The sequence below is a fragment of the Bombus flavifrons genome, chromosome 3 (genome assembly GCF_040668555.2).
Source record: "Bombus flavifrons isolate JBK064 chromosome 3, iyBomFlav1_principal, whole genome shotgun sequence".
Classification (NCBI taxonomy): Eukaryota; Metazoa; Arthropoda; class Insecta; order Hymenoptera; family Apidae; genus Bombus; species Bombus flavifrons.
This window is the reverse complement of record NC_138444.1, coordinates 18,359,159-18,377,045: the sequence shown is the minus strand read 5'-3', so window position 1 is coordinate 18,377,045 and position 17,887 is coordinate 18,359,159. Positions and strand designations below refer to the sequence as shown.

The 17,887-nt window shown below is 37.7% G+C and overlaps 1 protein-coding gene and 1 long non-coding RNA gene across 6 annotated transcripts; both read right to left on the bottom strand.

Annotated features, from left to right (window-relative positions):
• Nucleotides 1–1,150: 1,150 nt before the first annotated feature.
• LOC138178275 (alpha-tocopherol transfer protein) lies at nucleotides 1,151–12,471 on the bottom strand. 3 transcript variants are annotated; one of them, XM_069109955.1, is made up of 5 exons: nucleotides 12,053–12,471; nucleotides 6,198–6,507; nucleotides 5,520–5,614; nucleotides 3,233–3,547; nucleotides 1,151–1,880 (listed from the first exon to the last, which is right to left on the bottom strand). In XM_069109955.1, the coding sequence occupies exons 2-5, from the start codon at nucleotides 6,358–6,360 to the stop codon at nucleotides 1,524–1,526; spliced, it is 930 nt and encodes a 309-aa protein (XP_068966056.1). In that variant the 5' UTR covers nucleotides 6,361–6,507; nucleotides 12,053–12,471; the 3' UTR covers nucleotides 1,151–1,523. The 3 variants fall into 3 exon arrangements, with proteins under 3 accessions (XP_068966056.1, XP_068966057.1, XP_068966055.1); XM_069109956.1 differs by lacking the exon at nucleotides 12,053–12,471 and adding an exon at nucleotides 11,889–12,045; XM_069109954.1 differs by lacking the exon at nucleotides 12,053–12,471 and having other exon boundaries at nucleotides 6,198–8,016.
• Nucleotides 12,472–15,871: 3,400 nt separating this feature from the next.
• Nucleotides 15,872–17,887, bottom strand: LOC138178281 (uncharacterized). 3 transcript variants are annotated; one of them, XR_011172665.1, is made up of 3 exons: nucleotides 17,498–17,887; nucleotides 16,905–17,097; nucleotides 15,872–16,830 (listed from the first exon to the last, which is right to left on the bottom strand). It is a non-coding gene; the product is annotated as an uncharacterized LOC138178281 (long non-coding RNA). The 3 variants fall into 3 exon arrangements; XR_011172667.1 differs by having other exon boundaries at nucleotides 15,872–16,816; XR_011172666.1 differs by having other exon boundaries at nucleotides 15,872–16,811.

Here is a 17,887-nt window from a genome sequence, read left to right as displayed (position 1 = left end):
TGCTCTCGCGCACCGTTCGTTTGTTTTCGCCACACGGATCGAGGGACTTCGATCAGGGGGTTACCCTGCACACCTGTCGTCCTTCGTCGGTCGATGAACCTATCTGACGGACTGAAAACCATTCTGACGTAAGTCGACATTTTGAGAATTTACTTTTGTATCCTTGACTTTTAGAAAGTATCTTCCCTTTTCTGGTTTCATAATTAAATTACTTTTGCGTGTTACCGATTATGTTTTGGCTTGCTACGATATTCATTCTCACGATTTCAAGAGACACGTTACATTTTTTTAACAATAAACGTGAAACATATTTTGCGAAAACTAATAGCAGATTTGCTTACGTCGCTGCGATTCTTAGCTTGCATGCAGTTACGTTCGCAATTTCAACGCTTACAACTTGTTTTCGAGTGATCGAACTTCGACGAGAGTTCTTGAAATTTCGCTGCAGTTTCGCTGAACACCGGAAGAGCGAACGTATTCTTCGATCGTGGTATTTGAAGTCGAGCACAAAAGTCAGTATTGTTAGTCGATTTCTGATAGACACGAGTCATAATTTTCATTTGTCGCTTACGTGTTGTTTGTTTCGAAAGTTCTAGAAATATATACCTGCGGTTTACTTATAATTGCACTTCGCGCTCGTGACTAATCCAATGATTCACTGCGCGCTTGTATTATATTTAAACTTGTTTTTATTCAAACCTGTTACGCAAATCGGTCTCGACTAACCGTCCATTATATATTCAGAATTTTACATCAGAATACGTGTAATTTAACTCTTTGTCGTAATTAAAATGGAAAGAATTAAGAAGCGAATAAATTTGATCAGCTTGAATCGTAACTTAAACTTAAGATTCGTTTTTCTTTGAGATCGTTTGCTAATAAATCGTCAATCTTTTAACATACATAGTCTGAACGATGTTCGTATCTTGATAAAGGAGATTGATAGCCCTTGTTTCATTTGATTCTGCCGGGAAAACGAAGGTTTCGATTCGATCTATGGATACAGTCAACGCCAGTCCCTCCATTTCCCAGGAAATTGAACGATGTCGATTTTTTTCGAGCCATTAATTCGTCTCGGATCCATTTATTATCAATTCGCGATCTTATTCTAGCGTCCAATGGAGATTCGGTGAAAGAGAAGAAGGAAGAGTGATTTTTCTAAAACGTTTAATCGATACTATAGTGGAAAGTACTTGGTGGCCACTAAATAGTAAAAAATATAGGAAGTCGTGGAACGAACGTAATAATGGAATATCGATTATAAAATATACAATACTTCAGATGCGTCTATAATGTGATAGTTACTCTAAATAAAATGTATCCTCCGACAGGGAAGAAACGCGTTAAAACAACGATGATATAAAACAAAAAGTAAACGAAATAAGAAAAAAACAGAGTCAAGCTAAATCCTAACTGGATCGACGTGTCTATAAATGACCATAAAACGTATATAGTTACTGTTAATCAAGAATGGAAGATAATATTGAACTGGCAACGCAGGAATCCCCGAGGCACGTCCTAATTCAATCCTCGACCAATTGGTCTAACTGCTTCTGTATCTCCTCAGGGACTATGTAGCCGACTTGCTTCATCTCTTTGACGATTTGAGGGACTTTGCTGAGATTGTCTATCCACTTGTAGTAAGCCAATTCCTCCCTGGTTCCGCCATACTTCTTCGGCAAATGGAACGGTGAGATGTGCTCGTGAAGGCTTTCCATGTTGCTACCGTGAAAGAAGATCTTGTTCTGCATCTTCACGTCCAGAAGTGGCTTAAATACCGAGAACATCACGTCGAATACCCAGGATTGATGGAGGATGTGTATAGCGTGGGTCGTCATTGGGAACGCTGACACTATCAAAGCTACCACCATACTGGCCACCTAGCGAAGACAGAAAGAGAAGATCAATGATTATTGAATTTGTTAAAAATTCATTTTTTATGATTACATCACGGTCATTTAGCTAAATACATTTCTTATTCCTATGCTATAGTTTTCGAAAGAGAAATAAAATGGTTGTTAGAAATAAATAAAATGATTTATTATTTCAAATCGTTATCTTTCTTTTTTCATTCTCGTTTCAGGTGAAATTTGTTCACGCTCGATCTCGAACACTCGATACATTCGCGTATCTCCTAACATTCGAAACACGATGATTTACTGCAATTTAACAAAGGTAGAAACATGCCCGATCGTTGCCCAATGAACTGTTAACTTGATCGAACTTACATTGGAATCGCATTGATCGAAACAGTAAGATATTTCGAGATTTCGAGGAGGATAAACTGGATTTCCTTTTAACGCCGGCTTTCAGCTACGTTTTCCAGCGCAATCGTGTAAAAGTACCGCGAGGATAATACAGCTTTTAGATTCGCAGATTTTCTTAATTCTATACTCTTTATCGATATTGAGATGTTTGTGAGAAGAGTTGATGCAAAGGAATAAACCGGCAATTGACATTGTAAAATCGAGACGCTGCAGTCACTGCATAGTAACTAGACTAAACCAACATTTAACACACGATCCTCTTACTTTTAAGAATATTGAATTTTTGAAGTAGTATCGGCCAAATGTTGACATTTACTTCGAATAGCGACGATCTGGAACTTCTCAGTGACGATAAATCCTCCGATGCAAGAGACAAAGATGCGAAGGAATATTTTGTAATGATTTTGCAACAGTAGGAAAAATTATTGAAAAGTGACGTCAAAGTTCGGCCGCCTGCAAGTTCCCGATTCTTCCGCGTTGTCGTACAACGTTATCTTTCTCCGTCGTCGAACCAACGACTAGACGAAGGATCGGGGTCCGACGAAGAAGTTAGTGGCTGCACGGAAGAAGATCTGTGTCGAGAACTTTACGAATTGTTGAAGTTTCAAGGACACCATTAGTGCCGCCTTTACACAGCTACCACTTCACCGGATATTCGGCCGGGATGAATAAACGTAACAGGAGGTCGCCGGATAAAATGAGAGACGATTAGTTTCAAGGACGTTATAGATGGTTTAAGTTTCAAGAACGCTGAAAGCAGATCGATACCGGTAGCTAAGATATCTTGCTCTCGAATTTACATGCTTCTTCCGCGACGGAGTTTCGTTTCGAATCGAATGCTCGATTCTCTTTTTTTTTTTTTTTTTTTATTTATTTCCTTCTCTTTCGTTCTCGTACAGCGTCGATTATCATCTGGCCGATTATCAGCGTTATCCTGAAAGAATAAAAAGAATAAAAAGAAATACCTGAGGAGTGATAGTCCACGCATGCGCCATAGTGATGCCCTCCAGATCAAAAATTACATCGCCGCCAAGGATTTGCGCTCTCGGCTCCAAAACTCCGAGTTCGAGAATGATGACCGTGGCTTTAAAGATCTCCTCCACGCCATATTTCCTTGGATCCCAATTTCCCAGTCGATAGATCATTATTCTCCTGCCATCCTGCGTCCTGTAAGCTGGCACTGACATCACGTCGTCTTCGCCGATGTGCTTCATCTCCAGTGGACACACATCTTGATGGATCTCCGGATGTTCCTCTTTGAAGGTGCAGTAGTTTACGATCTATCGAAAGATCTCTTGAGAAACAGGAGCGCTTTTTGGTTAGGTTAGTACGGTGAAGAGCGTAATTGAACCGATAATCGCGAGCTTCGTGCAAATCATTATTTACTGTCGTCAAGTTTTTCACGTGCCATCAACGCTGTGATTATTGATTCAGTTATGCTGCTCGTTGTATATGTATGATGAGGCTTTTTCGCGATTCAGGTTACTTAGAATTCGTTTTTTCCTCGAGTCTCTAATCGATATTGCAGCAACGTAAATGCTGGAAAATGTTTAAATTTTGCAACCAAGTTTCAATGATATCGTTCCTAAGGAGATCTGATCTTTGCTCTAAGGTTGAGTTCCAAACGCGAGGTTCGATTAAACGCAAAGACTGTCCTGCTATCGAATAAGCGGTAATAATAAAAAATTTGTGATTTTTAAAACGCGTCAAGCATTTTGTACATTTTTGCTTTAAATATTCCGCAAATCCATCAACATCCGTAGTCTACCAATGACGAAGGAAATTCAAATTTTAATTTCTAAATTCTTCAAAAATCCTTTCGGAAGATCTCCGACCACGCCTTGCAGCATTAAACAGATTCTTTGCAATTTAATCTCGCTGTTCAAACTCAACCGTCGTTGCTCAAATATAGAAACGGAGCAAACAACGAACACCAACCAATAATTAATGGCGTTTCAAAGGAACGTCGAGAGAAAACGAACGCGATAGCGTTCGATTTAATCCGTAAAGAAGACGAGGTACAAACCGTGCAATTATTCAAGCGTTTCGTAGTTTGTCGACAGAAAAAGGTCGACCTCGAAAACGCAATCAACTCTGTTAACGATGGCCACGAAGAGAAGACGCGCGAAACTGCAATACAAATTCGTTTCATTTTGTGATATTACCCCGCTGTGGGTAGCCACCCACATGTTATATTATTATACCACTAAGCTATAATATTTTACCAAATGTGCTACTGGACAAATTGTAAAATTTAAATAAATAAATAAAAAAAGAAAAAAAAAATCTTGTGATATCGCGCCAACTTCTTTTAAAGAAAAGTAAACACCTCGTAATTCGTAACTTTAACTTAATCGAATTTTTTTCATTTATCGAATATGTGCTTTATCGGTGATTTTTAAGATAAAGAACGAATCAACGATATGTCGTAACTTGGGATACATCGCAACTACCCATCTTATCGAATCTCGTAGATTCGATGGTTTCCTCCTCTCTCGAGAATCGTTCGAATCTGGATTACAGCACTTGAAAATCGAATAATTGAGCAAATAGAATGGCCATTGGAAATAAAGTCGCTTGAATCGACGGATGCGAGTTTCTTGCTTCTCACGATCGAAGTGAACTTTGATTCAACCTAGTCAGCTAACTAATCGGCTGACGTTCAGCTCGTTCCGTCTCTTTGTTTGACAATTGCTTTTGTCATCGCTTGAGAAGAAGGTGTCGCCGACCACGTTTATACGATGATTCACACGCTAATGATCGAAAAAGATTCCGCCATTCGAAAATAGCCATTCGGAAAAGATCGAAATAAATGATAGTATTAATTAATTGTATTATTTAATCGTATCGTATCAATGGATCAGAAAGGAATTGCACGTGAGTCATGAAAAATGAAAAGTCTCGAAAGAAATAGGTTCGAGGAAAGACATTTTCGATCGCAGCAAGTCGACTGAGTTACCTTGACAGGATTATGCAACCAGTTGCAGCTGGACTCGTTTTACGAATCCTACCTCTTTCAGCCCACAAATTATCTTATTCCAGTGTCGATAAATTGGTGTTAAGTATACCACATGTTCGCTATAATTTGAAGGAAACTACTTATCTGATTGCATGGATTTGCACATTTTTGCGAAATTAATAAGAAAGCGTTCGGAAAATACGAAAAAGTGGAGAAAAAGATTCAGCCAGTCAACGATACTACGTAATTCTCAGGAAATATCGTATCAGTTTCGTTATATTATTGAAACTTACCAGTCTATGCGCCCTGTTAACGTTAAAATTCCTCGTCCTTAGAAACCTAATCAAGAAGTCATCGTCCATCCTGTGCGGCAGACATTCTCCTCTCTCTGTCGAACAAAGAATTCCCAAGATAGATAAAGAACACGTTTTCACTCAGCTATCTCGAATAATTATTCCTCCGACTGACGTATAAGTTTCTTACAAGCTAAACTATTTTGATCTTCTTTACTCTGTTTCTTACGCAGCTCTACTGTAAATGAAATTCTTGACATAATTAATGGACTAAATTTGTTCTTTCATGGCAAGCTAAAAAACGCAAAGATATACAAAATGCACACATTATGCAGAACATATTCAAGACAAGTATCTAGTTAATCTATCTTCTTACGTATAATGTATTGTAACGTATAGTCGTAAACATATGAAATTGCATAAATATTCGCATGAAGTATAATATACTGTTCTCGAAGTTTAGTACTCGTAAAGCTATAAAGTACAAATATCAGTCGGCTTTTAATTTTAATTAATCAATTCTTCAACTAATGAAATTTTAACTTTAACCAATACGATTTTACCGATATACGAGACACGTAACGTAAATTATGAAAAGTTTCTACCAGGGTTAAAATATTATCGCCAGTCGCTGTATCTTTTGGGCAACGTAAATCTCCCTTTATCGATAATAATTACCATAAATCATATCCCTTAATTCCTGAAGGGTCCTACACTTAACGTCGTCCGTCTCTCCAAGTTCTCTCCTGGCGTACTCCATCACTTCCGGCGAGGGTTCTCCAAGATCCAAACAAACCTCCTCGTCGTTCGACTGGATCTGATCGTCCTTGAATTCCGGCATACCGTTTGAATCGTTGCAACAGTTTCCAACATCGATGTCGCCGTTTTTCGGCGAATCCTCTTCCAGAAGAAGCTCCCTCTCGGCTCCTGGTTTTGGCTCGTTCTTCAAGGTTACACCGATCCTGCCATTCGACACGTCCTTCGTATCCTGTGGCATGATACAGTCTCGCGTAATCCACGTTTGACTACGCTTGAGAAACTGTTAAGCCCAGGACTCGAGGATCAACGTAATTTAACTTGGCGACGTCGAATCGAGAGATAACCTCGACAGCGCGGTCGCAGGCTGTAACAGCCGCGCGCAACAGTCACCGTACGCAATTCGCGGCCAGCTTACGACTGGTTTCGTTTCTTTCCACTCGTCACTGCCTTATTCGGCCTCTTTCCGTCAGCTTTTCTTTCAGACAATTAGTAAGCCGAGTTTAGAATTTGAAACGAACTTGATGTCGATTGTTAGAAACACGTTTCGACGTACTTCGATTCGCTTCGGTTTCGTTTACGAGTTATTTTGAACGGCTAGCTCGTCCTTCGACGGCGAATCGCTTTATCAACAAATTTGTAAAGTTTCCCAAATACTTGAAACGCTCTGGAATTGCAGACATATTTTGAAGCACTGCTATTCACTTTGGTTTCGCTCTAGGAAGCTATCTTCTAAGATCGAATTGATCGCGCGTATTAATTGTTTTAAGATGTTTCCGACCACTGATTGGTTTAAGAAATCCAACTTCCAACGTTGCATTACCTCGACAGATTACAACCGAGTTCGTTCGCATGAAATTACGAAGAAGAATACATCAATCGTTCGGAGAACAATGAGTAACACGATACGAGTTTCTGATATCGTCATCAGAGGGTACTACGTGCTTATAAAATTTCCTTTTTTCTTCGTACGTTTCGTTTCGCATTCGACTAACGATAAATCGTTGTAGCGATAACGACACACAGAGAAGACTCGTTCCTCGTCTATCATCGACACGAACATGTATCAAACACAAAACTGCCACCAGCGTGAATCACCCATCGCGTGTTGCGTGTACGAAGAATCCTTCCGGTTCCTGCACGAAACAACGCGTTCCGACTGCAAAGACTTTCGATCGGTTGCTGTTCACCTGGCTCGAACACAATCGACGTAACTTTCTCTCTGAAAAATGCGCTCTGCGAGAACGATTACCGATTTACGACCGATCCATGGTTTCTCAGTTTTACAGGATGACTTTGTGGAACTCCTTTTTCAAGATGAACGAATACTCGACAGGAATTTTTCGTAAAAACGCTTTTGCCAGTTGTTCAACGGAAAAACATTGCTCGAAAACATCTGCGATACAGTGACGAGACGCTGAATGAAATTTTGGCCAGTTTTAATTGGATTTTTGTTATCGCTAGGTTTTCTCAGAAAGAAGGAGATTTAAAAACGGTGTTATGGAAGTCGCAAATCGAATACGAGAGTCGATCCAGCAGCGATGCCGATCGGTGATGCAACTGACTGCAACTAAGGTATCCGACCTCGTTGCATCGACTCAAAATACACTGCAATTTCCCTCTTACCTGCGGCTTTACTGAGAACGTTAATGTTAAAAGAAACGATCACGCCACTCCATAGAACGATTCGAATTCGTACATTATTTTTTCATATTTTTGAACTAACGATATTTCGAGATAATTTTGCTGTGAAAGCGTTTACTCCGGAAAAATAGTTCTTTAAATAAATATTACGCTCTATTTATGAACGAGCATAGTCATAGACAGCGAAGAGTATAATCGAGGAATTATTATTATATAAACTATTTGAATAGCGTCTATGGGAGTGAATAAAATATTACCGCATTAACATCTTAGAATCGTTAATCGATAAATACAGGTTGTATCATATATATAACGTCATAATTAAATCACGGACGTACACATAAGCAAATTCATTTTTACGAACATACTAAACAAATAGAATCTGAATAAATGTTTCCCTGACTCTGCAAGTACCGCGACTCTATATATTTTCCATATTTTTGCATATTACATATAATCTGTCTATTTTTGCACCTCTGAGTTTCTCGTAAACACATAAACATCCGCGGTGTAATCGCGAGATAAAGATCGGTATATTCGAAACCGATGTCTAACTAAACGATTATGCCGAGGAATCGACGATTTAATATTTCGATAATAGTCGTAGACTTCCTATCTTTTTCTTTACTTCAAATCAATACTACTTTATCATTTCGCACAGTGCTGCGCCTCTATACTTTTGCAGTGTAAAGTTTACGATATTCTTCCTACTACGTCTTATTCCTTCAATTGATTTTCCAATATTGACTGATAACGATAACGACAACGTGTATTCTTCCACACGCGCGTCGCCGGTTTCAAATGGATTGGTAATACGTCGCGGATACTGTAAAATTACATTCGTAAATGAAAATATTTAAACGGAATAGTTGATACTTTTATAAATAAAATCCAAGAAACGGAACTTACGTTAAATTTGAGAAACTTCCCTACAACACGCATAATGCATTTTGTTCATATACTGTTCATAATATGCATACTATACATTCGTAACTGTTCGAATACTTTCGAATACTGAGGCGTGTTATTTCCCTTACTGTGCATTGTTATACCTCAAATCCTTAAATACAATAAATAAAACAAAAAAAAAAGGTAGACGCATAAATATTCGCATTCTAGTGACGAGCAAAATTTCAGGGAAGGCGACCAACGCACGTATTGTACATATACAGCGCACGAAAGATCTATTTAAGACACGTATAATCTATTTACAATCATACTCTGAAGGTCGCGAGATTACTTTTACAATCGTGAGTCGCTATCATTTTTTAACACGCAAATCGAACAAGCGTCTAAAGTTCAAGGTACTCGAGTCTCCTTAAGAAAAAAGAGTATAGACTTCGGAAGAAACGATTCACGCAAAAAGCTTACCGACTGTATGAATTAGATACTAATCACTGTACAGTATCGTTATCGTCAAAAGGTAAAAAGTATATTAAAAGGCGAATATTATGCTTATACACGTCAATTCATAAATTATATTAACTTTCTAAAACTTGTAAAGAGGCCATTCTCGCGTATAGTTGTCTCGTTAGCGATTTTTTATCAGATCGTTGTATATTTAACGATCGTGCAGCTCTGCTGTTCGAAGAGGCATCGTAGACAGTCAGTTTGTTCTCGTGGAGAAAGTTTAAAGTTACGAGCTGACTTTAAACACTGGCGACTGCATTAGCGCATGAAGTAACCGACGACTAAACAACACCAAGGTCGGTGCAATCTTTCAACAGATCGCTGATAATTCGGTTGGATAGGATTTCTTAGACACGGTTGACAGACTTTGCACTGCGCATCGTGAGATATTACCTGGGAAACTAAAAATAGTTAGATTTATAGGTAAAAGCGTAATAGAAGCGAATCTTGCTGCGAACATAGAATGAAATCTAACTGAGAATAAAGCTGAACTTCCGTTTTCTATGTGTCCTCGTTTATCCGTAGGTAGAAAGGAAGCGTAGGTTGCACAAAAATAAGAGTACGGGACACGGCGAAACTCGACGAAGACGGTGGTAGTGGGTGGTGAGTAGTGTTCTATAGTTGGGTTTCTACGGATCAATGAACACTATGGTTCAAAGAACATCTTCGATCACTTGACAAACGTTAGCGGTCGTAAATCCTCGAATAGATGTATAAATTAGTAGAAAACTAAAAGTCCTATGCGCTTGTGTCTTTAAAATCGTTGTTGTATATACACAATTCGTCGATGTATCGTCTAAACTACTTGATCTTTAAATTAAGTTAATGCTCAAATGCTTTCCATCAGTTTCGAAGAACCTATTTTATTTCACTCGCCATTTAGAGATTAAAGAACCCGAGAATAGAAAATTTTTCAACTAACAAAATTTAGTTTACGAACCAGGGAAGAGTTAGAATTGCGCCACGAACGTTTACCGACGAACAAATTAGATGCGTGAACTTGCTAGCAACATGCGACGGTTGCAGCGGTCGTTGCGAGCCACACCGATACCGTGTTATCCAAAGGTAATACGTCATCGAGATTACGAAACATGTCATGGTCATCCTGCTGCATCCACGGTTCGGTGCTTTCACTAACGACAACCTCGTACCCGACTTTTGTCGTGGGTGTATTACGATTCGCATATTAAGGAAAGGAGAAAGTAGAAGTAAGAATCTTAGCGATTGAACGTTCTATCTCCTCGTTATATCAACGTTCTATAAATAACATTTAACGTAACGCGTAATTTCGCGATGAAAATATAATTGTTCAGGAAATCTACGATCTTTGCTAAAGAATTCCACTTTCCATTCTATTTACTGAATGACATAATACGATAAACCCTCGTTTTTCAGCTATAGGGCTATTACAAAAGTTAGCATAATGACAGATTAACTATATAATCACGAAACGATATTCACGCTTATTAGCTAAACTGTATTTACGTATATGCGATATCTTTCCCTTGTCTTTAATTTAGCTATATCTGAGAAATATCAGGCATTTCTCAACGAATCTTGTCGTTTATGTTTTCTATTAACGTTTCTAGCTGCTGCTGATCAGAGTTCGTGGAAGTAATTGTTGCGTCAATAAAGTTATATCTTTCAATCATTTCAACTCTATTTTCAGGTGTTTTCGCGACTAGGATGTACCGTGACCCAATATACATCGCAGAGTTCAAAAGTTCAAATTATATTTGAAAAAAATTTGTTAGAAATTTATTCTGGAGTTCAGTGGAAAATATATCTTTTTCAACGCGATAAACAAAACAGATGATCAAATATAATAACTAAAATAAAGATAGAAAAGCGATATATATGCAACTCGAGTTAGATATAGGAACATAATATGCGATAATTCATCGTTACGTTGGTTGATGCAATTTCACTGAACGTGTCTGCCTAAGAACGTCTCATTTCTACTTTCTCTGTTCTTGCAGACGTTACCGCAACAACGTCTCTTTTTACAAACATGCCAGTTAACTACGACGTAACTATCAATCGTTCAACGAGTCATTAAAGCCTCACCGTGCTCCAGTTACTGTTCACGTGCCGCTTCTTTTATTCTTCAGGCAGTTTTTCAGGGGATTACATTCCTCGAACACTGTTTTTCTTTGTTTGCTCGTGTGTAAAATCCAGGTGAATGTTAACCGATTAGTCGACTCACGATCGATGAAAGTGCAATTCATACACAGTGGCTTATTTAAATCTTTGAGAAAACTTGAAAAATTTACCAAACAATTTACAAAACTATCTTCCACTATCGTATTATTCTATCGTTAACTTATTTTAAGTAATTTTTCGTTTCAATTTTTTCCTGTAGATTGTGTCACAACGTTTAAAGTCTATTCGAAGTCTATTCGTCGAAACGACGGTGAGATTCGCATATAAAAATTCGACGACTGCAGTGAGATTACCATCTAACTTTGTAAACGACAATGATCGATAGCTTCAAGAAAAAAGACAAACAAAAACCCAACAAACAATTCCGAGATATCAAAAAATACGATTAATACTCACTCGATGAAAAACCTTCGGAAGACCTGCAAGTTCCAGAAACTGAAAAACTGTCCTAGCGACCAACGAGGATCGATGGGACGTAGAAAGGATACGTACAAAGGACAAGAGTAAACAGTAAGGTTTAGAAGCAACTGCGAGGATTCGAAGGCTTTCAAAGTACTTACTCTGTCAAACTGTAACTTCGCTGATTCAGCAGGGCTGCTTTGTCAAGGACGTGACTTGATCCGTGCGCTAGCGCGAACCTGCGTACACTGCGACTACTGTAGAACCTACTAGGCCGGTTTCAAGCTTCTTCCGTGTTTGTAAATCTGCGAGCGAGAAAGTTGTACGTCGATTGTGGCACAATCACCGATCCAGCAATGCACGAACGTTCCTCGGGCTGACAATGCTTCCTGCAGGATGTACCGCTGTGTCATTCGGTGCCACTATCTTGCTACATGTTTGATGCTTTTGCCATTACAGTTCAATACGTTTCTTGTCTCGTGAACCGTGGATAGTACGCGACATCACCAAGAAATGTAAATAAATCGGACGCGTATGCAAACAAACGTATCCACGACGTAATGTTTTCCATACCTTTTTATAAATTCGTATTACCAAAAGCAAAATTAAGAAAGGCAAATTCCTAGGAACATGGTTTTGCTAGCAAAAGAAAAATATGCTTTGCATTCGTTTACAAATTTTTCCTTTTGATAGTATTAGGTTGTCCGAAAAGTTTCTTTCCTTTTTTGTAAGGAAATAATAGACGCACGATGTTTTTTGTTTTATATTAGTTTATCGAATAACGCACAAACATAATAATAGAGATATAACGAAATGGATCATACCTGATACAATGAAATAATATAAAACAGAAATTGTTGTTCATCTACTATCACCTTATGAAACGAAAGAAACTTTCCGGACAACCTAATACGTTACACTTGATGCCAACGTTTCGCGAACGTTGTACCAGCTTAGTTCGCTTCTTCGTCTGAAACTATTCCAGCAACTAAATAAACGAACTGTAATATTCACGAAATATCGTCGTAAAGTGCAACGCGCTATCAAAGATACGATCGAAGCTAGGAAAACTATAAATATGTTATATAATAGGATATTTATAACGTTTCTGCGTGTTTCGATATTACACGTATCTTCGATAAAGTATCCAAGATGGGCTGCAAAACACGTCCGCTTATAAACCTGTTCCCCAGAAAAAGAAGCTGCACATGATACTATAATAATGAACGGCAGCAAAAAAAGATATAATCAAATATTTTCAATATTCCACGTGTTTTTATCAATTTAAACAATATTTAAACAATATAATAATTTTAACAATTTAAACAAGATGTTTCTGTAGAGTTATACTTTAATTGGGTCGTAAGAATCCCGTTTCTGAGTAAAAGGAGATACGCGATACTGCAATAACAGAGATTGAACAATCTTCTGGAATAATAAGATCACGGCTATATTCTAATCTAGTAATTCCACCTGCATTGTCGCGAAAAATTTCGAACGATGTCAGTTTCTTTGTTCCTCCGCTTGTAATAATTGAACTACGAATGTTTATCCATCTATGAGAGATTTAAACGTAGAAAAATCTACAGAATGTATACAAAGTAAACAAAGATGTTTAAAATCCCCGAAATAAGATACATCTTATAATATCTAGAGAGCAAAACAAATTTTTACGTAGGAACCATTTCTTCAGTTTAGATAAAATATCGTTCGAGTTTTCACAACATATTTCTTATCCATTAAATATAAACTCGCATAAATATCTGCAGTCTATTCTTCTCACGTAAAGATAGCAAAATCATAACAGAATTGAATATTAATTTCACTTCTAAGAAGTCATTATAAGATTGTATAATTTTCAATCTTGTCTATAATACGTATATCATTAAGAAAAATACGTAAATGCTTTAATCATGCAACGCTATCGATAAAACTGAAGAAATAGCAAAAACTTAATAAACTGTAATGATTTTAATTTTCTACTGACGTTATTATTGCAGCTTATTATACTGAAACGAACGAAGCTTTCCTATTAAGCTAATCGAAGTTTCAATAAACATGTCCAACATGACCATCCTGCCCATCTATCGACCATCCATTTCCATTCGCTTTTTGTTTAACGATTTCCCAGAACCAAGTAATCTCGTGGTCGAGCTGTTGATTTAGTTTCAAGGGTTGCTCGACGCTTAATGGCTGGATAAGCTGCTCGCTGAAGCAAAGATTCCAGAATCGTTCATCTAACGAAATCTCCCTCGAAGAAGGTTTCCAAGAAATTCGTAACCGAAGAAGACTAACCGTAAGAAAAATGGTAGGATTAGGTATTAATGGAATAAAATTACAGGCTTTCTGGGGCGATAAGTAACAACATTTGATAGATGCGCAAGAAAGATTTATCGACGAATACATAACAACGCGAAGCACGTGTTGAAGAATTCTTTTAATTACTTGAAAAAATCGCAAGCAAACTTGTAAAACAACTTTCATTTCGAACAGCTAACTCATACTATTCGCGATTTCTATTAGCATACTACTCTCGTCAAGCATATTAATTTCACTTGCCAACGTAACGTCTCTGGGTTATAGAATCAGTAGGGCAAAAATCTTTAATATCAAATTCCTCGGTAATAACATAATATCTCGTATACGTTTATATCATCTAACGATGGAGAAAGTTGCAAATCGCGGTTGTACGACCGTATCAATTGTAATTTGGGATAAGAACAGCATGAGATTTCTGAAAATGTTTGCAAAAGATGCTTTAAAATGGCAATACAATTATATTGCAGAAACACGTAAAAATAAGATAAAACGTTATTATGGTAAATTCTTACAGAACTTGACAAAATTGTACGCTTGGAGATTGAAAAATTAAAAATTTGTATTTTAAGAATTCGTAATCATAGGAAATTCGTATCGAAAGTTACATAAGGAATTTTACAAACCCGATGCTATAAAATATTCCAAAAGTATTCGAAAGTGAAATTAATAGCAGAGTGTTGTCCAATTCCAGAAAATTTCTCCTCACATTTCCAGTTCCTAAAAAGTAAAAGACTAAAATCTGTGGAACGTACGAGCACGTTTATTCGCGAGACATCCGTCGTAAAGCACCGCGCCGCTTTAATTACAGCTAAACGATCGTGCGCTCACGCGATCGCTCGCACGATCAGCGAATAACAGAATTGATCGACGCTGCTATGGATTTCACTACAGATAGCCGTTATTCCTGGATTACCAATCATTCGACTCGCAGCTTAGAAAGGGAAATCGTGAAATTCATTGGCAGCCGGAAACACGCCCGAAGCACATCGGCTTGGCACTGGCCACACTAATAATACAACAGGTTAATGACAGGGGAATCGTACGTGAACGTGTAGGAAGTAAGAGTTTCCCCCTCTTGACGAATAACGGGCGATCATTTCTCTGTTCGACAACGATTATCAACGTTATTAGAATTATGGAGATACTGTTTCTCTTCTCGAGTTTTAAACAGCTTTCGATTAATCTTCAACAGAGCGTGTCCTGTTAGTTTTTATGACTCTTATTAACAAACTCCATTTGTTTGTTTTCATTTACTTCGTCTTTTATTATTATTGTACATTGTCTATTGCTTTTTATTACTACTTTAATGTCGTATTATATTTATTATACAATTCCTATATGTTAAAATTTCACAAAAAAACATTTGAATTCATCGATCACGATAAATTTTAACAAAATGTCTACTGAAATTTATTCGTAAAAGACTTATTAAGGAAAGCAAGATATTTCTGTTCGATATCTGTGGACTAAGGCTTTTCTTTACTGAATATATGAACACATGTACAAATGGAACATTCTATGAAATCAAGCACGTAAAAGAATGATAATTACGCACGTGATTATCGAACTTTCATGAAAAAAGAAGAGTGGAAGGAATGCATAGGAGAAATCGTTTGACTGGTTATTGGAAGGAAAATAACTTATCGTTTGAACATTACATATTATACTTTCTATGTAAGCTTTTATTCTAAGAGGCAAATACAACGTTTATTTAAAGAAACCTAGGATTTAGATAGAGTAAACCGAAGATTTACCGGGGATTTATTTGAGGAAACATAACTGTAAAAATGTTCGTGTCTTTCTTATGACTCTTACTGTCTTACCATCTTCTACATTTCCGTAATTGGCGTTCTTCGTGGAGCAAGACGTCATAAGGAGGATGAAAAATTTTGGAAGAAGCGCCCAATCGTTATTCACGAAGATAAAACTAAGATGTCGTGTTCTAAGTCTCTCGCTGAAAGGAGGAGACCTCTACCGACTCCAGATAAAATTCCTGCTAAGTTGTCAGCCGCAAACCACTCGGGGCTCGGTTAGAATTTTCCGATAAAACTCATGGCGAATTTCGCGCAGGTAGAGCTCTAACTTACTGCAAGTTTTGCAAAATTAAACACCTGATAATTCTATTTAACGTAAAATACTATGTTACGTCGGGCGACACTATACCTAGACCAGGCCACACACCGCGGGCAAGGTGGGAACCAGATGTCCTCTCATCCTTACTGCGTACCCTCAATAGTCTTAAGGACCCATTATAAATCTCAGGGATTTGCTAGCTAAGGTCCTTAGGACCGAACAAACATCTCTTTACTGAATCGTTTTTAAAGCTTATTGTTTACGGGAAAGTTAGTTTTTCTCACGTATGACACTTCCCACTAGCAACTTTCTATCGAGGGCGGCTAAGACCCTTTTTTCCTAGTCCACCAACCTTCTTTTATCCAATCAGAAGCAACGTCTACTGCCCTCGCTTTCCTAACCAAATTTGTCATCAACAAATCCCTTGCGTTAGACATACTCATCGCTAGCTCTCCTCCGACACAGCATCGTCACTTTGACTCGCTTATTCTTTATCGTTAGAATAGTCAAGATGTCATTATCGGGCTTCTATCCTTAAATCAATCACCTACTTAACTTGTACATACGCGTCAATGTAATTATCTTCTTTACAAAGTTGTTGGAATAAACGTTAATTTATACCTGTTAATTCGGTGTAGCCTCGATTGAACCGTCTCTATTATCGTAACAGAAATCAGGGGATCGATCATTTCGTGGCGTCGATTATCTAATCGCAACGGAAATTTACGACTCCCGTTGACGTGCTTTCTCGCGATCGCGCCTCTCCGCGAATGGTCGAAACAACTAGATTTGTAGAAGAATGCCTACCTATAATCTGCAATTTGAAGACGTGTCATTAATTTGTCACTAACGTTATTATTTACAAAAGTATTAGACAAGATGGTCCTGGGACGACAATCGAAGCGGTCAGGAAAAATATTTAACTGGAAGAGTCTTTGCTATACATGGGAAATTACGCGATTATACAAAGCTCCACGAACAAATACACAAATAATTAATATACTACTATCGTACTTGCTGAGATCAGTAATAAACAAAAAGGAACGAATCGTAAGTACGAGATAGCATTGTTTCGTATTGAAAACACGTCCAAATGATAAAAGCTTGAAGAATTCTGCTAAGAAAGGAAAATGTAAATATGTAAATATGAAGATATAAGATAGAGTGGATTTATTTGAATGCATGCATGCATAGAATAAAAACAATATACGTACTTTGTCAATCCATAAACGAGTAAACATGTAACAAAAAACCAATAGGCTTCCTGTTCGAAGCTAGTTTGTATTAGTAGATTTAATTATTGAGTCTTCGCAAAGCAGGTGTATATTCCTTCGATGTACACGTTTCCATTAGCCGTACTCAAAGTGCAGAACTACCAAACTGTCGAGGAAAACACGACGCTCGTTCTTTTTCACGACGACACGGTCGTTGCATACAAATGTTGCAACGTGCTACGTGCTTCTTTGAAGCTGCTTCTCTATAGCCGACTCAACATTAACAATAGGGATAGATGGTCAACCTTCTGTCCTTCTCGACTTAATATAATGTCACACCGACCTCAAATTCTCGTTTCTAATATCTAATTCCCTTAGTTTTATATTAAA